Consider the following 23,687-nt stretch of genomic DNA (forward strand, 5'->3'; position numbering starts at 1 on the left):
GGAATTAGACAAGTGGAATGACAGAGAAAAACAATATAAAAATCAAAAGAAAAAATACTAAATTTTAAAAATGGGTGGTTTAATTGTTACTGGAAAAAAGAAAACTTAGTGTAAAGTTTTACTACTTAAAAAATGTTTGCCATCTTAATCAAAATAAAGGTCAATAACTAAACAAATCTTTGCATGTATGTAGCTATATCTACTACAGAGGAGCAAGATAATTACAAAAATTATATATTTTGCAGTGGTTACATACCTCTCCAAGAAAAATATTTTAAATGGAAAACAAAAACAAAACACACAGAGGGAGAATAAAATCAGAAGAAAAAAATTAAGAAAATAAAATTTTTTAAAGTTCATGAAAAAGTATAGACAATGCAAAAAGGAGAAATTAAAAAGCAAACAGGACAGTTTCCAACAAAGATACAATAATGAGGTCTAGATTTAACTTTGCATCTGAAAAAACTCAAATTCAGGACAAAATATATTTTTAAAAATAATTTTCATGACATCAGAGATGAAGTAATGAAGGACACCAGACCTGCAGGGACAGGAAACAAATGGGTCCTAGAGTAACACTGGAGGAATGAAGCAACTGAACTGCAGTTCAGGACAAAGCTCAAGAATACGTATAGGAATATCCTTACGTCTAACGCCAAAAACCTACCAATATTACCAGGCATAAAAAGAAGTAAGAAAGTGTAATTCATAATGACAGGGAAAGTAAATCAATTAAAACCCAGCAAGAAATCGTACATGCCTGAATTAGTAGATAGAGATATTAAAATATTTATAACTGTTTCCCATAAACTCAAAAACTTAAAGGGAAAATTAATGTATATAGATATGGAATATATATTCACACATTGCGTAGTGCTAGGAAAACTGAGTATACGCAAAAGATGAAATTAGATTCTCACCTCTCACTATGCAAAAGAACTCAAAATGGGAAAGACTTAAATATAAAACCTGAAACTATGAATCTACTAGAAGTTGTCACAGGAGAAAAGTATCATAACATTGATCTGGGCAAGGGTTTTTATGGATAAGACCTCAAAAGTACAGGCAACAAAAACAAAAATTGATAAATCAAATTATATGAAACCATACATCATCTGCACGGTAAACAAAACGATCGATACAGTAAAGAGACACCCTACAGAATTGGATATAAGACCTGAAAACTCTGTACCTGACAAGTTATAGTCAAAATATATAAAAAATTCAAAGAACTCAAAAGCAAATAACCTGATTTTTTAAAAATAGACAAAAAGACTAAATAGACATTCCTCCAAAGGAGACACAGAAATGGCCAACAAGCATTTGAAAAGTCAGCCAGCATCATTAGTGAAGGACATACAGATCAAAACCACAGTGAGATATCACCTCACTGTTAAAATGATTATTATAAAAATAAGACAAGTATTGATGAGGATGTGGAAAGAGAACCCACACACGCTGTTAACAGGAATATAAATTAGCACAACCATTATGAAAAACAATATAGAGGTCTGTCAAAAATTAAAAACAACATTATCATACAATCCAGCAACCCCAGTACTGATTGTATATGTGAAGAAAGTGAAATCATTATGCTGAACAGATGTCTGCCCTATAGTGTCCACTGCAGTATTATATACAATGGCCAAGACATGGCAAAAGATAATGTGGCATAAATATATACAATGAAATAATATTCAGCCGTTTTATGGCTGAAATCCTATCATTTGCTTTGATGTGTTTAAATTTCGAGGGCATCATATTAAATGAAATAAACTAGTCACAGAAAGGTAAGTACCACATAATTTCACTTATATATAGAATGTAAAAAAGATTAATCTCACATAAGTAGACCTTATAATAATACAGTATTTATCAGAAGTTATCGTGTTCAGTTGGAGGGGTAAAAATAACCAGATGTTAATTAAAGAATACATAATTTCAGCCGGAGCTGGGTAAGGTGGCACTTGCCTGTAATCCCCACCTCTTGGGAGGTCAAAGGGGAGGACTGACATGAATTTGAGGCCAGTCTGAGGTACACAGTGAGTTCAAGCCTAGACTAATCTGTGTAGCAAGATCCTATCTCAAAAAACCTAACAAGACAAAACATCCAGAAATAAAACAACAAAAGAACTCATTTCAAAAGGAGAAATAAATTTCTCAAAGTTGGTGGTCCAGTGAAATGACTCTAGTTAACAGTGGTATAATATCTAATTTAAAACATGCAGAGTGGATATTTTAAGCTATTACCACTAAACATATCTAGTATGTGAGATAATGCATTTGTTAACGAGCTAGACTTAACCGCTCCACAATGCACATATACTTTAAAATATGATGTTCAAGATAAACATATATGGTCAATTTTTAAACAAAGAAATCAACAGGAAATGGTGGGAAGGGTGATTTTGTCCCTTTCTATACAAAAATCAATAAAACGATAAATAAGCCTCCAAATACAGCACAAAAAAAGCAAAATAAAATAACCTCACCTCCCAAGATAAGTCCCAGAGCCAGTATCACGAACTTCTAGGTAGTCACTTGTACAATTGTAATGAAATTCCAGATGAAATTCATCAAACACCAAACGAATCAGGTGATGAGGCTGGACTAATATATTCCAGGTACAGTTAACACCACTGGGGTAAATATTTGGGTGGCCAGGACTTTTAATGATTCCAGATGACTCGGTAAGAGTTTTTCCACATACTGTTAAAATAAAAATAATGACACTTATCAAATCAGCTAACCAACAAGCTACCTGTTGGTTGATTTCAAAATAAAATATGCCAATTATTCCTCCTTAAAACCTCAAAGGAAAAATGTTATTTTTATCTGCCACGTAAGTATAACTTAGCTTTTCTTTTACTAATATATACAAGATAACTATTTATATATGTTGATTGAAAATGTACACTTTGTCTAAGTGTTCTTTAATTCTTCATAATGTAGGTAAATTTTATATAATTTATTTCTATTGTTCATTTATTCTGATATGAGCATAAATGGAGGAGAAAGAGACCATCTCTTACCCAAATCCTGAGAACCAAACACAGCCATAAAACCATGATTTTCAGGAGAAGAACTCTTCACAGATGTGACATAAAGAATGTTGTACACAGATGTTATAAATGAAGGGGTCGTTGTACCACAGTACTTTATATTTTCAGGAGAACCCAAAACAGAACTGCTACCAATCTGAAGCAAAACATATATATTGTTTATTTTGTTAGACATTTATTTTGGAAAGTTACTTTGAGTATAGTTATGCATGAAGTATTTATATTAATCTAGTAAAAATCAAATAGATAATATCCTAGTTGCCTCATGAGAAATCCATGCCCATTACGACTCATTCTCTGTTTCCTGGAAATAAGAGCCATAGCCAGCAAATATGTAATTCTCTGTTCTGATAAGTTATCTATTCTGGACAAATGGAATCATACAATGTGCAATATTTTGCTTCTAGCTTCTTTTATGTCCTGTGTTTTTTCCAGGTTCAGCTATGTTGGAGCACATATCAATACTTCATCCCCTTTTAATGCCATACGGTATTTCACTGTATGGATATACTTTGTTTTAATTATTCATTCATCAGTCGATGGGAATTTGTTTCTATTTAAAAATCATGAATAATGTTATGGTTTAGATGTAGAATGTAGACAACGTAAAATTCTCATGTGCTTAAAGTGGGGCCTTTGGAAGGTGATAGGATGATGATGGTGGCTCTCCATTGATCAGTGGATAATCGGTAGCTGAACAAGCTCTCTGGAGGTGGGGCATGACCTTGCTCCCCCTTTTGCTCACTGTTTCCTGACCTCCTGACCACGAGTGCCTTGCTTTTTTCTGTCATACTCCATTACCAGGTCATTTCTCCTTTGAAGTCTGCCAATCATTGATTGAACCCACTGAAACCATAAACCAAAATAAACATCTCTTTCTTTTAAGTTACAAAGGCTGGATATGAGAGAGTAAAATAATTGTTTTATTTGCTATTTGCATATTTCACCACGAATAATGAATTCTGTCAGTGTTTCTTGTAGTCTTGTTATAAGGCTTCTTTCATAGGGTATATTCCTTGATGCCTATTGTTTTAATGCTACTATAAATTAGTTTCCTTGAGTTTTCATTTTCAAATTATTCATTGCTACTATATTAAAAAGAAATAATTGTCAAATTTTGATTTTATAACCTGCAACCTTCTGGATTTATTAGTTGTAATAGTTCTTTTAATGTGTATGGATTCCTTGTGAATTTCTATATAATGAGTATGCAATCTGTGAATAGAGACAGTTTCATTTCTATCTATGCAAAGTACATTTTATTTCTTTTCCTTGTTTAATTGCTCTAGCAAGAATTTTCAATACAGTGTTGGACAGAAGTGGCAGAAACAAAAGTCTTTGCCTTTTTTACTGGTCATTAGGGCAAAACATTTAGTATTTCATCATTAAATATTTATATGTGGGATTTTTTAGATGCCTTTTTAAGTCAAGGAAATTTGCCTTGTGTTTATTTTGTGAAGTGCTTTCATAATGAAAACATTTAGATTTTGTCAAATGCTTTTCTGTATCTATTAAGGTGATGATATTGTTTTGACCTTTATTTTGCTGATACCATGTATTATACTTGTTGATTTTTTTTGGACATTATAACAACTTAAGTTTCCTGGAATGAACCCTACTTGTTTGTGGTATATAATCCTATCTATATGTTGGGTTCAATTAACTAGTAGATTTTTAAGAATTTTTAGGTCTATATTCATAAGAGATACTGGTCTATGCAAATTATTCTCTTTGGCATAACAGATTGGAGCATAACATGATATATTTTTAAGCAATATACAACCAAATACAAATACATCAAGGTTTTTTTACTCTTACCTCGACATAATCTGTATTACAGTCATTAGAACTTCCAATTTCAAAGCTAGTGAAGTTGAGAAGAACTACTTGGCCTTGAGGTTGGTGGATGATCCATCTACAGGTTCTTTCTCCAGGATACACATTAGGATGAAACGGTGAACGAATGACTCCTTCTCCAGTTAACTCACCCCCACAAGCTATAAATATAAAAATGCACAGAAATAAATACTTATTGCTTTTAATTTTATTGCATAGTCTAATTCTGCCTAAAGAAATAGTTGAATGTGACATCTTATGGAATATATTCTTGCCCCCTGAGAACATAATATTATAAAATTTCAAGAAATTAAAATGTTGTAATAAAGTAAGTTAGGTATTTAAAAATTAAGCAGAAGTTTCCTTACCAACTTGATAAACAGCTCTGAAGCTAGCCTTCTGAACAGTAGTGTCTATTTTAATCCTGATCCAGATACTATTAGTAATGGATCTAATAGGAGAAAGGATTTCATTGCCACAGACTTTTCCAAGCAATGTTTCATCATCCCAAACCTAAAGAGGAAAACAAGACAGATCTGTAATTTTAATCAGTAAAAACTATATTGGCAATGTGGGACCATTTAGAGATGAAATAATAGTAGATTCAAAGTGGACAATAATCTAGTTTGGGTAATTTTGTATTTGAAGTAGTCAATGGATCATTTTTTAGCACAATGCAGTAGATATGATAAAATCTAAAGTCAATAAGATCCCCATACAGAGACATTTTAAAGGTATCCTCCTAATAATTTCCACAATGTCAAATGAGAAATAAACCTACAATTTTAGACTGCTTTGCAAATAACAAAAAATACAAAACCTGCAAATCAAAATACAAACATTTTAGCCAAACTTGTAATCAAAATAAGTTCTTGAATGAATTGTTTTCATTATTGATTGAAAATAAGAAAGAAAGGTACATGGGCGATGAGGGTTGAGGAAAGGAGATAGAGAATCTCCAAGGGATTTATTTTATTTTATTGTACTGGGAATCAAACAGCACCTAGTGCTGGAATCAGTTTTAAAAATTGGAAACAGTACATTAAAATAAGGGCAAATAAAGTAAAAATAAAAGCAAAACTTAATAAAGTAAAAAGGTACATTCAAGAACCTTTGAAGCAGATTAGGGGGATGACGGGGACATAAAAGAGGAGTTTCTTGTAAGTCTAAAAAGAAAACACAAAACAAAAACTAATGCAAAAAATTTAAAATATTAAGGTGGTATAAATACAAATATTTTAAGAAATATTTTACATATAATTCTCTATATACTCTTTGCTAATATATTTGAATCTTTAAAATGGATCATTTCCTGAAGTTACTAAAACTATGTCAAGAAAAATAAAAACAAAATCTACATAGACATAAGCCAGAGATAAAATTGAAAACATTATCAAATACTCTCTTCTCCCAAAAAGAAAAATCCCAGAAGATGTTCTACTCAGTAAGTACTTTTTAAGAAACATAATTCCCATATAAAACTTGTTCTAAGGTACCCTCAATTATGGAACAATTCCCAACTAATTTTTCTCAGAACTCTGTTACCTAATCCCAACATAGATAATAAAAATAACTATGAACGGATTTCACTATATCAATATATATATATATATATATATATATATATATATACACATACATATATATACCTAAACAAAGTTTTAAGAAAAACGAATTCATAACCTATGGGACAGTGTTAACTTTAAACACCTTTAATCACCAAATAATGTAAGAAAAGAAAGTAATGTCATGATTTTTGGAAATTATAAATTATAAATCCAATAATATCAACTATATGACAGTTCCACAACTGCCTAAGTTTGTTAGTACTCTTATTTTTGCTTTTGTTCTTCTGTTTTGATTGGTTCAATCCTGTTGTATCTTATTAGATTTTATTATGTGTGATGGTATAAACAAATTTTTTAAGGAAAATAAGATGTTATAGTACCCATTGTTCATTTCCTGTTATTTGGTTTTGAATGTCCTGTAATGCCTTCATTCTCTTGAATGGTTTTATACTATTTTTTTATGGTTGATATTATTGTGTGTGAAGGTATGCTCAACTATTTCAAAGAAAACAGACATTATGGTAGCTACTGTTGATATTTGGTTGAGTGCTCTGCTGCTTGCATTGTTCTGTTCTGATTTGCTTTACTCTCTTCTCTTTTGTCTTATTCTCTTTAAAAAATGAAAAAATAAAAGATAAGTTTTTAGAGAGTAAAACAAAACTTTCCTTCATATAATAAGACTACCTTACCTTCACACACAATATGGACAACTATTCTGAAGAAAACAAGAGACATTATGGTAGCCACTGTTGATTTCCTGTTCTTTTCCTGAAATCCTGTGTTATTTGCATTGTGTGCTCTGCTTTGTTCTGTTTTGTTTTGGTTTGGTTTGCTTTGTTTTGTTTATTTTCTTTAAAATAAAAAAAGACTACTTATTTTAAGTCAATAGCCAGTGTCTAATAGTGTGAATGGCCATGAACACTATCTGTGGACTTGTGTTCAAATCCTATCTCTGTCACTCACAAGTGTCTGCTTTCAATAACCTTGAGCAACTCACTGTATCTAAACCTAGCTCATGTGATTCTTGAAGCAAATAGATGAAAAAGAGTGTGACTTCCTTAGTAAAATGCTTTGTAATGGAAAACACTAATTTGACAAGAGCTATTTTTATTTGTAGCATTTTTAAAGGTGACACACTGGAGGCCTCCCACCATAATCAGGAACATTTATATCAATATACATACTATCCCTGAAGAACTTGCTCATTTAGTTAACTTATCAAGGTATCATAAGTACCAGTACCTGTGCTGGTCATGGCACCATAATATAGTCACTCACTGTCTACAGGAACTTACAACAGACAAGCATAGTTTTGTTTTTAAGCATGACAAGTATGATACGCAAGACAGTACAGAGTGCTGTATCTTAACCAGTGGTTCTCAGCAGGTACCATGTGAGCATTTGGGAAATTTACAAGAGCATTTAAAAATTTCATTTGTAATTAGTATTACAACAATGGTAAGGCACTATTTCATTTAGTGATTAAGTATTGAAGACATTAGACAGCCTGAAACTAAGAGAGTCACACACAACTAGGATTCTCCTAAGTCCTGTATAATAATCATTTAGATTAACGCTTTGTTAATAAGCATAAAATCTAGCTCTATTTTACATAGCTACAAGAATTTTTCCAGTATTTTAACACATAATGAATTTTCCAGGATGACAATAGAGTATGAAAAGAATTGTTTGTTTGTTTGTTTGTTGCATTCCTGGACATCTGCCAAGAGCTGGTCACCATTTAAGAAAGGAAGGTCATCAGCTCACTTTCACATCAGCCTTCATTTGTTCACATTATATAACACTCATGGCATGTTAGGATAGAACCAGCTGACCACTTCATTGTATCTTCAGACTAGACTTTTCATATGTTGAAGTGAATGTGGTTTTTATTTTGTTGCTTTGCTTTTATTTCTCCTTAATGTTATACTTACAACTTTATAGTTTTTAATATAATGTGTTTAGTAAATTTATATCAATAATGAATTATAGTTCTGAAAAATAAAAGGGTGACATAAAAAGATCTTAACAAAAATATAAGACAGAGTGTTACAGAATACTTCCCAGCTAAAGTAATCTTCAAAATGAGGTCAAATAAAAACTATCCAGGCTGAATAGAGTAGGTAATAATAAGAAAAATTCTTTGAAGTGTAATATCCAAAGCCGGGGGGGGGAGATATTATATTTGGATGAGTTCCTCTCATCCATAACTGGTAAAAGCATAAAGTTCTGGAAGGTTTCTTATCAGTATGATCACAGGTATTCCACTTCTAATGCTCTACCCTAGAATATTCAAAGTGCAGGCAAAGTTGTGCATGGATCCACATCACAGTATTCCTGCTGTGATGAAACTGAAACTGTTATCAAGGTCCAATAAGAAGGATGATTAAATAAATAATGGTTCAGCTATATACCAAGTATTACACATACACAAAAGAAATCACATGCCTTCTGACTCAGCCACATACCAACTCCCTTCTCCAAACTTTCACATCTGTAACACAAATTTCTCATATTGAAGTAAAATTACGCTAATGTGCTCACTAACCAAACAGCAAATCCCACAAGGAAGATCCATTTTCCATATCCCCTTCAATGTTCAGCAAAAGTAAACTACAAATAGATGTTTGACAAATTCTTGCTGACTCATTAATTTTAAGGTGTGGTAAGTGTTTTCTTTAATTTTTTTAAAATGCAGACATACTACAATTCATACTAGAAAGCATGAGAAGCAGAATAAGATACCTTCTTGCTCTCTAATCCTGCAGGGTTCCATTTGCTTCTTCCAAGATAATGTTTCCATTTTCTTTATTGCCCATTAGAAGTTGACAAGAAGGAAGAAAAACAGCCAAACAGCATCAGAGTAAACTACAGTGGGCCATTCCCTGGGGCCCTGATTAATGAAACTCAAGAACTTAGCACGGAGAAAAGCAGCTGCAGTCCAAGTGTTTTAGGAGGAACTTATAGGGCTCAAGGGCCCTAAACCTAGAAGGTGCAATTGATTTTGGCTGTGTTTCTCTCTCTCTGTGGAAATGAAACCTTATTAATTCTGTAAGGCTGTATTCTCTCTGGATCCAGACATGGTTAATACCTCACCACAGTTTTGAGAGAGACACTGAAATAAAATTTACCAAGACAGTTTATCTAACGTGACCTCTTTTGCACTTAATATGATAGGACTTATAAATTTGGATGTCTTCCAAAAATATTTTATTTGTGCATATAAACTAGGATAGAGTACTTTGCTTTAATAATTATTCACTTTCTTCCTATCAGAGAACTAAACATCAGTGTTCTTTGCCTTGTGACTTGTCATGTCTTCTCACAAAGAATTAACAACTCGTGCTTCCCACTAACTGAGATTAGCCATAGGAATTGCTCTAACAGAATGTGAGTGGAAGAAATGCACCCATTTCCAAGTAGAGACTTTGGCTATCATTGCACGAGTCAATCATTTTTACTTTTCCCCCTGACAAGACTACGACCCTGGGTCCCACAATGGGAAAGACATAGGATATGACAGCAGAGTTTCTGAGCAGAACTGATGTGAATATGCCATGCTAACATAAGCAAGAAATAAACACTGGTTGTAAGTTACAGACATTTGTTGGTATAGTTTTTAATTCACCTGGTAATTGCTATTGGTTGTTTTTATTACAGCATGACTTAAGAGAAAGATGACTAGAACCAAGAGTTTCTCAGGTAGACCCAAATCCACTGTTAAAGATGCAAACAACTAAACATCTTCCCATTGCCCCCTTTCCCTGCCATCTCTAGAAAGATATTTCTGTGAACTGAAATTATTTTTGAAATGTTATTAACTGGGAAATAGTATTTAGCGTATTCTTGTGTGTTTAGCTACAGCTATATCCCAGCTTCAGCTATCAGAGGCCTTATTCTTTCCCTACCATTTAGGAATGTGTCCTTGTGAGTTATTCTGTGAGTTGCAGCCATGAGATTCTGACCAGAAGGTCCACTCTAGAGGAACAAGTACAGTCTTGCAAATCAAAAGCCACAGCTTTCCCTCAGTCAACCCTAAGGCTGTAAGTACAGGGTCTCAAAGCCTAAAAAGTAGCAAAAGGAAGTGTCTGTGAATTTGAATTCATCTGTTGACGTGAAGAAGGTGTGAGAGGGTGTGTACAGGGCTGATCTCTGGGGAGGCTGCAGAGGGAAAGAGGGCAGAAGATGGGAAAATACGGGAAAGAACAGTTCAAAGAAGACATTTTTCAGTGATTCAGCTTGCTGTGTTCTTTCATGTTCCCAATTTTTTGGTTCTTTTTCTTAAATTCAAAGTTTACTTGGGATTTGAATTTCATCATGTCTCACAGAATTTGACACATATCATCTCCTCTTTGTTATTTTCTACCAAGTCCTTCATGTCTTATTTCCTTCTAAATCCAATACTTGTTTAGGAAATAATTCACTGATTGCCAAATATGCAGGCATTTTAAATGTTTCATTAGTAATGTGCATTACATTATAAAAAGGCATACAGTTTCTACTTTATTAACTTACTGGAATTGCCATGCCACAGAAATCCAACACAAGAATGAATTTGTGATTGGGTGCTACTTGTAGAATAGGAATATTCCCTAAAATTCAGAATTCAAATTCAATATAACTTACTCCATTCTATCATATTAATTGTGTTTCTCAGTTTTTCCAGCTGTTCATTTGTATTGTTTTCCATGTCTATGGACAGGCTACCCAAGACCCTTCCTGCTTCCGCAGCAGGCGTGTGGTTCCCCTCCCCTCCCCAGCTTCCGTCTTTCCAGTTCCCCAGAGTGGGGGCAAGGGTTAGGGGCTAAAGATGAGCCAAGAAGACTTGGCGAGCTAAACATTTCTAATTATTTTCCTCCATAGCCTACCTCAAGTCTTGGTCTTAACATAGTATAGACTTATGAATTTATTATTCAAATTATAACTGCCCCCCCCGGGAATAAAAATTAAACCTTCATTATTGTCTTACATGTCCTTTACTCAGAATTCTGATATCTTGCATCACTTATGAAATATGAGTGAGAGATTATAGTTTTTAATCTGGAAAGATTCTTCTGTTACATTCATTGAACAGTTCCATACAGTTTAAAAGCTCTGTGACAAAAACAGAAGTAAAAGTTGATTTATTCTTGTACTAACAAGTACAAGACCAAATCACATCTTCCATGGACAATGTGTGTTTTTAGAGGTAGGAATTTTATTTGAGAGAGATATACAAATGTAAGAAATAGCAGGTAAATGCAGGCTTCTTATTTTAAAAAGAAAAAGAAAGACACATAATACAGACACTGGCAATACCAAATCTATTATCTTTTATAGTCAGATTTTATCCTCAAATGAACAAATGGACCTCTTTTACTGCAGAAAAATAATTCTTTTGGAACCATAAATTATTAAAGATATGCATGAGGCAATAGTATATATCTTAATCTTTATGTAAAGGCTATATTAGTATGGGAACAAAACATCTCAGACTACCTGATGAGATCATCCAGGAGTCCAGAGTGCCCCTATTCACCCTCAAAAGAATGTTCTTTCTCATTCTTTCATATCTCTCTGGAATTTCCTCAGTTTCTCATTCTTTCTAAAATCGTATGTAGTCTGCTTTCTCTCATAAATGGAGTCAATAAATGACAAAGACATTTAAATTTTCAAAGTATCTAAACCATCATAATGTCTAAAATGCCACTTTTTATTTATTTGCTTAAATATTTCATTTTTAAGTACAGCTTTTAAAAATGAAATCACTATTTTGGGGAATAATAAATAAGTCATTAGTATTTTTTAAATTTTATTCCTAATCACTTTATGTCACAATCACTGTCTGAAGAACATCCAGAGAAGTAGATATATTTGTTAAATGAATTCATTTCACTTTTCTCAATGAATGGCAATAACTGAATGATCAGAACCTTGATCTAAGTCAATATACTTATTTTAATAACATATAGATACATTGAGGCCCCGTTTTGACAATAACTAAACTTAGACCATTGTGGGATTCCACTTTTTTCCTTGTAAAATTAAGAATCAAGATTAAACATCTTTATATTATATGGAAATCCCATGCTAGTGTTTAATTTCTATAAATTGATTAGTTGTATTCCTTGAGGCCAGTCAAGGATATCATTGAAAAGTACAATCAACTTTTCAAACCACTCTATATAATCTGTCTTTCTGAGTCCTTTTATTTTTTTGCATAAACAACCAGAATTTGGTCAGAACTTTGTGGGTATATGTGAGCATGAAAATATAGTTACCTCTATAGCCAGCCATCAAAGAACTTCTGGCTGCCAGATCTGGTAAGTTCAGGGCAGCAGTTGAGAATTTGAGCTAGGACAACCTTGTATTTATATGTTTATAATTTAAAAGCTTTTTTATCATTAATTTCCTTGACTTTACCTTCATAAAGGTAAGAAGAATAGTAGGACATCTTACTGAAGTAGAAACAGAAACACCCAGATAAAGAATTATCCAAGATTCTACAATCATCCAAAGTAGAACCAAAATAAGAATTTAAATGAGTCAACTCCAATTCCATTCAGCTTACAAAACATTCAGCTCTTTTACTTAACAAAATTTAATATGCTAGTTTTATGATCTTTTTCCACAATATCTTTTCAGAAAAATACAGAGGAGTTCATGTTATATCTCACTGAAATTCAGTGAGAGTGTTCCACAAAGCCAAAGAGGAGTGACCATTCCAGACACCTTGGCAGCTCCTCAGAAGCATTAAAACCACTGTAGAGAAATCAATAGAAAGCTACCCATGATTATTAGAATTTCTCACCTCCCTGAAAAACCACTGTGCCTGGCCTCAAATTTAATCCTGTGAGCAAAGAGCCAGGTATGGAACTACGAAATTCATGAGAACTTCCTAGCTAGAGAAGACATCTCCTTTAGTCAAATTTGCACTTTTGCATTTCTGTTCTTATCAGAAACTGGTACAACTGGAACTCCTAAATTCAAATCCCTGCATCATCATTTGCCAGACATGTAATAACAGGCAAATGACTCAATGTCTCTGGGCGCCAGTTTCCTAAGTAAAATAGAAATTGTAACAGTCACTGCAAAGATGCAGTGAAATAACTTAGATAAAGCATTTGTTATCACTGGCAAGCAATAACAAGACAATAAACTTTATATACTTTATTTATTATACTATTTATTATACTATTGCCTACTACATTGTAAGCATTCTCTAATTGTAAAATGTTTTTACTGTTTCAAAGTAAAAAAGTATTGAAAAATTGTTTTATTTATATAAAAATATTTAAAATTGCCCTATAGTGTAAAATCTTAATGTACTTTATGAGAGACTTTACAAAACCTAAACTCAATAAATATACTCATTTATCTTACTATATAAAATAAAGAACAATTCTAGATTTCAAAATATATCTTGGTGTGGTGCTATGGTCAATATATTTCTTCAACAATGTCCAGATGCAAGCTAAAGTTCTGTTTCTTCTAAATGTAGGAAAGAGGTCAGTAGATTATATAGATTTTTCCTGGAAAAATATATTCACTTAACTCACACAAGTAAATAAAATTGTAAATTATTTTCTGATTTTATATAAAATATAGTCAACAAAGGGTTTTATGTCTCTTTAAATTGTGGCTTAACCAATAATTAAACAAAAGAAATATCAGACCCAACAAACACTCTAGTTTAGTTAGATAGTCCCCTATTACAACCTTTGCACATGCTTAAAGCTAAAGTATTGTAAAGGAGAATATGCAGGGATAATGAAGGAAAGAAGCCAAACCTCTAAAATAACAGCTATTCAAAGATTTTTTTGTTTTTGTTTTTGTTTTTTTGGTACTGGTGATTGAACTCACAACCATGCACTTGGAAGGCAGGCACTTTTGCTGCTGAGCTAAATCCCCAGGCCCTTTTCAAAGATTTTAATGTAACTCTCTGTGCAACTAATAGCTGGGTTAACATGACATATCCCTTTGCTTCTCTGGGTTGAATACTCTTGCATGTAAGATTATCCTAGATAACCTATGAAATCTTATTCCTATTAGTAAATCATAGTTAACTTTACTTATTTGCATGTACTATAGTGATTAGAGCTCAGTTTGTAGTGTACTGTAGCGCTGTAATGAGATTCTAGTCTCAGCTTTCCTTTTGTCTATGCTGATTCCATTACCAGCACCCTACGTTACCACTTGTTCTCTAGAATAGTTGTTCTCAGAGGAAGACTGCATCAGAATGACTTAGTGGCTTCTGACCTCCACGGTGCTGATTGGGTGGGTCTGGAATGGGTGTAAAATGGCATTTCGAATGCCATCTCTGGTGATTGGATGCTGTGAGACCCTTACTCAACCTACAGCATATGTAGAGGTTTGATGAGTATCATCTGAGGGCAGCTGAGAATAAAGGAGCAAATTTACCTCAATGTAACTGTGGGAGCAGCCCCTCTGGCCTTCCAGTTCCACGTGCGTGAAGTTGAGGTCTATTAGCTCTCCCTGAGGCTGCTCTATGATATAGATGCATTGCCGATTGTGAGCCAAAGGCTCAGGCAAGTTGGGAAGAAGCAGCTCACCCTCTGGGTCTGTGTAGTTCCCTCCACAATGCAAATCCGCTACAGGCAAAGGGAAGAAGAGAAAAGGAAGGGTTATGTGACACAGCTTCTGAAATTGGCACACACATACACACAGTCATATTCTCACTTTATCAATCCTATTCAGGTTAGGCCTCTATTACAAGACTTCCCATTTGATATATTTGCACTCTGTCCCTGGACTATCTGAAGTAATAGTGATGTGTGATCAGAATTTACTGTACCATTCTTCTCTATAAATTGTTTTTTAAATGCATGAATGATCTGCTTCACTTGAGAAAGATTTAAGGCATTTTATGAAATAATGTAAAAAATATATAACTAAACGTGAAGCAGATTAAAGAATAAATAAATAAATACAGAATAGCAACACATGGGCAAAGTAAGGTTGATGAGCATAAACAATAGTTGTAAGGGCCACGGGAATTATAGGTCAGCTATAGATTGAGACTGATGTCAAAGTAAAGGACAAGAGACCAATGAAGATGTGCATTATTGCTTTTCCTGATACTGAGCTTCAACAGATATTTTCCCTTTGAATTCTTGTCATGAACACAATGACAGATGTGACGAACAAAATTCACTCCATCCCTAAAATGAAAATTACAGAGTATTTCATTTGTTTTGTTGTTTAAAATACCAATGCAAGATAAAGACTAGATAGCTAGTAACAGTTCATTGAAGTGAAACTCCAGAGGCCAGGACACTGCAACCCTAGAAACTAGATAGCTAGTAACAGTTCATTGAAGTGAAACTCCAGAGGCCAGGACACTGCAACCCTAGTTTCTATGTGGATGGACTTAATCCAAAGACAAAATAAGACACATCTCTAAACAGACTGCATTGTTCATGTGAATAACCTACCACACAACAAAACATCAAACAGTGAGGTTCTGAATGATTGAATTTTAGGCTTCATACATTTCCACCATGATGTGATCTCCATAGTTTTGAAACCAGGGGGCACTAATGTATGAATAATAAAACACTAAGAAGATAAAGAATCAGAAGTTGTGGGAGAAATATCTGCAAAGGTGCGCTATTAGTCAAAGTCATCTTTCAGATCTGTTAAAATACCAAACAGCAGTAAGCATAGCGCTGTCCTTCAATTGCATATTGAGCCACCCACTGGCAAGTTACTTACAAGGTGATGTTAGATAGGTGATGTGGAAGCCACGATCACTGATCTGGTTGTCAGAGTGAAAATGAATTCTGGCAAAGGGACCTGTAGTCTGAAGTGGTGGGGCAGAGCGAGTGGTACAGAATTTCTCAAGGATAGTGTCCTGATGTAAAGGACCATCTCGGATCTAAAATAAAAGAGTGAATTATAAATGTCAAACAAGTCCAGTTTTAAAAAGCAGGTCATTTTAGACATTCACTTGAGAAAAATATGTCATTTAATAATGATGGCTCTAAAGAGTTTCCTGATCACACATATAGTTAGTATACATTTGGGGTTCCAAAAGGGTGTCTTTCCATCATCCAAATGTTTTATCTTCTATCTGAATTTCAATTCTGAGACCAAACATATTTTAGTATTTCTCTCATGATGCTACTAATCTGAGTGTTTCCTTGCATAGGTTTCCTTTACCCCAGATATTTGTTTTAAGATAAACTTCTACTGATATAGAAAAAGAAAATGAATAAAGGAAAAGAAAATAGAAGGAATACTATTGATGTCAACTGATTCACAATGTGGCTTAGGTATTTAGGAGGGGAGCAGGTGGGAATGAGTGCTGTCTTTTTAGATACAGCATAAGTGATGGTTCGATGAATGTAATAAATTTTAAAATATAACTTATTAACTCTGAAGTACCACAATGCTGATATTGTGATCCTAGAAACTTTCTAGTTATTGGTCTTTAATATACTAAATAATCATGGTAACCTCTCTGTAATTCTGTTGTAATTGCAAAATCTGTATCACATTGATCGAGATCACTTATGAAGCATCTCTGAGCAGGATTTAAAATTAACCCACTGGCTTTCCATGTTTACTGTGAGTCTGTCCAAGGCCTAGGCTCCTTGTCTGGAAACAAGCAGTGGGATTCATAGTAAGTGAACCTCTATGAAGCACTGGTCCCAGCAGAGGCATGTAGTAGCCTATGATGCCATGAAGCCTCAAAGGAGAAGACAAGTCCACAGTGAGGACAGCTGGCTACCACCCAAAATAACTAAAGACTGTAGCTGCAGGCATCTCACTGCTATCGTGAATGTCAACTTGGAGATAAGTCAGCATAATTTACTACTTGGAGAAGTCTTTGAACTGACTCCCAAGGTCCTGCTGAGTCCCAGTGCTATCTACCTTAACCCTTTGCCTTGTTTGAAAATCAAATAAATACAGGATGCCCAGAGAAGTTCTTTGTCAGAGCCCCCAGAAAATCTCAAATTCTGCTAGAGGATTTTGATCCTCCTGGAGCCCTCAAATCATGTCACTTATCTCTTTTATTTAAACCTTTACAGTCTACTTGTTTGGGAGATGTGGGCCTGGTCAGTATATGGTATCACACAGAACACCAAGAGGAATATTTTAATATAGGCAATTTTATCCATTCAAATTATTTTTTCTCTTGAACAAACTGACATGGCAACATTACTTTATTTGTATATTTAGTTCCTTGAAATATTGTAGCTATTTAGACATTTAAATATTGTATAGTGAAAATATTTAAGTACTGTCAGAATGACTGATACCTTCTACTATAAAGCATGCAGAAATTAATATGTAGGAGTAAAAGTCCTCTAATTTTAACTTAATGGAACTTATCAAATATTAATTTCAAGGTAACTCACTTTTTACAGTCAACATTTGAAATGTTCTTTTTCTAAATTTTCCAAGGAGAGGAAGATCCTCCAGTCATTCCCAAAGGTTTCAAATCCATTCTTACAACTGCTAAATTACTAATGACTTCAACTTGTAGAGACCCCATTTGACAGCTGCATCCTTCCATGCTTTATGAATAATTCCGCAGCACTCCAGTCTTCTCTAATGCATTTGGAAAAGCTTGCTGTCTTTTTAGCATTATTGCAAGCGGCACTGAGATTTATGATGATAAAAATACAGGCATAACCTAAGAACTCAATCTCCTCAATATCTTTCCAGTAGAAAAATGAAGAGCAGCATTTTATATCCCTATATGCAGGTGGTATTTGAGCACAATTACAGCATTTTCTTCTTTTGTATTTTAATATTTTACAAATGGAAGAAGGGAGTAACTCAGGTTGACTTCTCTCCTCCCAATGATAATTTTCAATACTTTCAATTGATTCATCACTTAGCAACTCATTTCAGCACAATCACTATCAATTTATTTTTCTACATAGCTACAGTCAAGTTGTGAAACATTCTGCTGGTTTCTCACAGATAACTGAAGGTTTGGCTCTGCAAAACTTGGTGTTTAGGGGGCTGGGGATTTAGCTCAGCGGCATAAGCGCCTGCCTTGCAAGCAGGCTGTCGTGAGTTTGATCCCTGGTACCGATAAAAATGAAAAAGACCAAAAAAAAAAAAAAAAAAAACTTGGTGTTTATTGTGAATCCTGCTATCTCTCCTCCAGGGCCCTGGGCTGCCAGGAAAGAACAAGGAAAGGTAAGGCAGTCTGTTTCTAGATTCAAGCTGAACCCAAAAGAAACAGCAAAAAGCCAGCATAATTCAGAATAAAGGCTTAGCAAGACTTACATTTAATGCCTATTGATAAACATATTGAACTGCCGCTAATAAACTGGGGTTATCCACGGGCATCACCAAATTATAGTGCTGTGAATCCTAATCATATCATTATAATGATAATAATCATAATCATAATAATCATAACTTCTATCTCAATATAATTGTTTACCTCCAGATAATCTTTGCTACAATCTTCATGGTTCTCCAGGCTCAAAGTCCCAAAAGTAAATGTTAGCAGAAGTCCAGGGCTGGTTATAATGTGCCATACACAATCTCTTCCTGGGGGGTAGTTTCCAGGATACCCCGGAGACTGGATAGAGCCGTAGGTACCAGTCAGTCTACCTCCACACTCTAAAATAACATGGAGAAATAACTTTACATTTGTATTCAAGATGTAATTCACCTAGAATTATCATAACTCCTACAGGAAGTGAAACTTCGTTTAAATGACTATGAACTCTTTTAGATAACCTCCCAAAGTAAATGAGACTTTCAGCTTTCTAGTTTCATAAAGTTATAAATCTAGACGTATCAACTGATAATCACCCATGGGTGAACTCTGTGTTTAGGGGCAATTGCCCAAAGGAGATGCAATTCTAAATACAGTGCTAAAATATGTGTGGGATGGATAATGGGAATATGGAATGATTTTCTCCACACTGAATAGATTAATGTCTGTATATCAGCTCCTACGTCATTCAACGGACCATATATATATATATATATATAGTTTGTTTTTTTGCCAGGCAGGTGCTTATGCCACTGAGCTAAATCCCCAGCCCCTACATTTTATATTTTAAAACAGCTAAGCAGTACATAATTTTCATTTGAGAAGATTCTTTAGCAGTATATCTAGGTAGAACACTTAGTTTATTTGACCATAATAAACATTAGAAAAAATAAGGTGACAGGACACAAGAGTTAGGAAACTATGAAGATTAGTCAGATAAAAACTTGCTACCAATGCAGAAAACTAAACAAATTCATTACACTGTTCTCATTATTCTTAATGAGAAAAAGTTAAATATACACTTTCCAAATTTTAATACTTAAAAAAACTACCAGGTGAGTAAAATTTTAGACACATAAAATACTATAAGTAAAATATTAATAATAAAATGAAAAAGTACAATCTATAGCAAAAAGTTAGTACCCTGATATATTAAGCATTTTGGAAAAGAACACAAAAGCAAAGAGAATATACACAGAAAAAATTCAAATGTCCCTTATACATATACAAAAATGTATAAGGAAAATGTGAAAAAATAAAACCTTCACTAAGATGCCATTTCTTCCCTCTCCAAATGATAAAAATCTGAATTTTCAAAAATAAATTATTGATGAAACTGTAAAGAAATTGACACTTTTAAACTGCTAATGAGAATGCAATAAGATATAATGACTTTAGGAGAGAATATGGCAATATCCAACAAAACCTTATGAACTTTTTTGGCCAATCCTATCTTTAGAAATATATCCCAAAGTCACACCTGACAAAATATAGTAAGACAAATGTACAAGATATTTCATTGTAGTAAAATTTAGAATTCCAAAAGACTAGAAATAAGTCAACACCCATTAACAGCAATGGAGAGCTGGGGATTTAGCTCAATGGTATAAGTGCCTGCCTTGCAACCATGAAGTTCTGAGTTTGATCTCTGGTACCAAAAAAAAAAAACAAAAAACAAAAAAAAGCACTGAAAACATCTACATAATGCATTATTATATTCTAGTTATGGTGTAAGAACAGGATGCCTCAAGTAAAAATGCAAAATATACACCAGTGTATGTGGTATGCTACCTTTTATCTAAGAAAGGAAAACATGATCACATGCAATTATTTGCTTAAACAAAGGGATAAGCTTTTTAAAGAAGGGATAAACCCAAAACTAAGTTACATTTCTCAAAATCTACCATGTATATTGATTCGACTTTGGAATTATGAATATTTTACACAATTCTAAAGAAAATTTAATAAAAATGAAGAAATCTCTAAAATTATAAGCAAAACAAGTCAATGAAGTAACTTCATGGAACTGACAACCATGAAGAGTAAGAATTAGACTTTAAAGCACTATAATTTGACAATATGACCAAGCAAAGAACAATCAAATGAATAAAAGAATAGTATAAAAGAACAGCAATGAAATGAAATATTAAATGGTTTCCAATTAGCACAGTACTAGTAATATTACTGGTATTATTTTACACATGAGTAGGATTAAACATACAGGTAATATATTAATGTCAGTGAGAACCAGGACTGTTACTGTATGATAACAGAAACTCAAATATAAAATAGAAACAATATGTTAAAAATCGCTATGAATACATGAATATTTTCCCCTTAAAAATAGGAAATGTACTTTGTATTTTTTATCTAGACATGGACCAACCTATTAACAACAGCCATCCTTAGCATCCAAAATGTGGGATCTGACTATCATGCACCTTTGAAAGAGTAAGAGCTATTCAGAGAAAAGGTGGTCCCATTATTGAGATAGTAAATGTGTAGGAAGGGCTAGTACATCATCTCAAACTTGAAGCCTACTCTAATTTTGAGCATATAGCCAAAGGAAATGAAATTACCATCTGGAAGAGACACCTACGTTTGTACATTCATTGCCGCATTATTTATCACAGTCAAGATATGGAGAGTCAACCTAACTGTTCACTGATGGATGAAAGGAAAAAATGTATTCCACACACAATGGAAAATATTTGGTCTTTAAAAAGGAGGAAATTCTGTGATTTATGACAACATAGATGAATCCAGAGGATTTTTTTTTTTTCGGTACTGGGAATTGAACCCAGGATATTTGAACCATTATACACAACATATCCAACACTTTTTATTTTGAGATAAGGTCTTTTTGAATTGACCATGCTGGTCTCAAACTTGCAATCCTTCTGCCTCCACTTCAGGATTATCTGGGATTACAGGTATGTGTAACTGCACCTGGATGAACCTAGATAATAGTATTGTAAGTGAAATAAGCCAAACAAGAAAAAAACAATAGTACATGATCTTCCTTATATGTGAAATCTAAAAAATATCAGACTCATAGAAGCAAGGAATACAATGGTAGTTTCCAAGATCTAAATGCCAGACAAAACAGGGAGATGTTGATCAAAAGTACATTTAAATTTTGAACACCTGATGTTGATCAAAAGTACATTTAAATTTTGAACACCTTCCACACAGCACAGCATGTATTGAAGTATAGATAAGTATCGGTAATATTGAATAATGTACTTAGAAATTATTAAAAGAGTAAATCTTAAATGTTCCTGCTACACACACACACACACACACACAAAATGGCTACTGTATAAGATGACAGATGTATCAATTGCTCTAGCTTGATTTGGGTAATCACCTCACAATATATCAATGTGTCAAAATATTGTATTGTATACCCTGAATACAATATGTGTCTATTAAACCTTAATAAATAAGGTTGGAAAAGTAAATACTGGAAATCTGGAAAAAATAAAAATAAAATAAATAGAGCAAAATGTGTTACAACGCAAGTATATAAATCTCTAATCCTAACGAAATTTTAATACATTTCTTCCATGAATTGAAAAAACATTTAAGTCACTAAAAATTAATATTTGAACAAAACTATGGCTCAAATAAATTAAGTTGGCACATATACATAATTCTATCCAATCACTGCAGAGTATGTATCATTACATAAAGCAAATCTCAACAAATTTCAAGAGACTGAAATAATGCACTATGTGCCTAATGACTACATTGGTAATTAATCAATATACTCTTTCAAAGAAACACCCTTAGAATGAAACTCATGCTCAGAAACCAGATTAAAGTGAGAAAATGTTTCAAGCTTTATTGCACACATTAGAAAAATAAAATGGTGATATCATTTACCAATGCATCTAAGCCAAGAAACTGAGAAAACCTTAAAATCAATAGTAAGGTGTGCCCCCAAAAAGATAAGGGAAGGAAATTATAAAACCAAGAGCAAAATAAAATAAAAATCAACAGAAATTATAGAAAAGGCTAATAGTTTGCATTAATACCCTCCCAGTAAGGTTAATCAGGGAAAAAGAAACATAAATTATTTATATCAGGAATAAGAAAACATCACTAAAGATCCAAAACACACTAAAGGATAGCAAGAAAATATTATGAAAGAGTAGATAAAACAGATGAGTTTCTTGAGAAAAATATTACCAAAAGTAAGAAAAATTAAAAATCTGAATAGATATGTATATGCCCAATAAGTTCAACTAATAAGTTAAAAATTTTCTCACAAAGAAAATTTTAGGCTCAGCAAATTTTAAGGTAAATTCTTTCAAATGTTTAAGGAATGAAGAAGTCTTGCTAATCTATATAAATGCTTTCAGGCTAATCTATACAAATCAAAAAGAAACAATACACCAGTTAATTTTAAAGTGTCAATATTACAAGTTGATGAAGAAATTACAAGGTAACTAGTTGACCAATATTTCCCAAATATAGATTCAAATTTCTGAAAAATTGATCAGAAACTCAAGCCTAGCAATGTATAAAAAGAATAACATCATGAACGAGTAGAAAACTTTTGAAAAATGCAGTTGATTCAACATTCAAAATTGGGAGATCATCAAGGTAGGCTAAATGGCTTCAGTGATTACAAGACACTTGGAAGAGATTCACCAAAATACTCAGATATAAATTAGAGGGCAAACAAAAACCCAGCTAAGGGAAGGAAACTTAAAGGAGAAGCTCATAAAGCGAAATCCGTAACAGAGGTGTTCAGACTAAGAAAAAGAGCTGTTTCTTGATCCTATCAGTGCTTGTATCCAAAGTCCAAAGAACGTACTCTCTTAGGAAGAGTTCAAATCTTGTCTTGGGAAAGATTTAAACAGAGTCCAGTGGCTGGAAGGCTGCCACCTGTCACCAAGACCAGTCCTGGGGACATAAAAGAGCTTAGGGCATACTCCTGAAAGAGTGACATTCCAGTGAACAATC

At 33.4% G+C, this 23,687-nt stretch overlaps 1 protein-coding gene across 2 annotated transcripts in view; it reads right to left on the minus strand.

Annotated features, from left to right (window-relative positions):
* The window catches only part of Cubn (cubilin), a 254,814-nt gene that overhangs the window by 201,928 nt on the left and 29,199 nt on the right, over positions 1-23,687 (minus strand). For both annotated transcript variants that reach the window (XM_063237874.1, XM_063237875.1), the window contains 7 exons: positions 18,873-19,054; positions 16,181-16,343; positions 14,867-15,057; positions 5,267-5,411; positions 4,881-5,059; positions 3,033-3,198; positions 2,493-2,709 (listed from right to left, as the gene is read on the minus strand). In XM_063237874.1, coding sequence (XP_063093944.1) covers positions 2,493-2,709; positions 3,033-3,198; positions 4,881-5,059; positions 5,267-5,411; positions 14,867-15,057; positions 16,181-16,343; positions 18,873-19,054 — 1,243 coding nt within the window. The remainder of the gene's footprint in view (positions 1-2,492; positions 2,710-3,032; positions 3,199-4,880; positions 5,060-5,266; positions 5,412-14,866; positions 15,058-16,180; positions 16,344-18,872; positions 19,055-23,687) is intronic.

This window comes from Cavia porcellus, unplaced genomic scaffold (genome assembly GCF_034190915.1).
Source record: "Cavia porcellus strain 051 isolate PalLab524CR breed Dunkin Hartley unplaced genomic scaffold, mCavPor4.1 scaffold_27, whole genome shotgun sequence".
NCBI classification, from domain to species: Eukaryota; Metazoa; Chordata; class Mammalia; order Rodentia; family Caviidae; genus Cavia; species Cavia porcellus.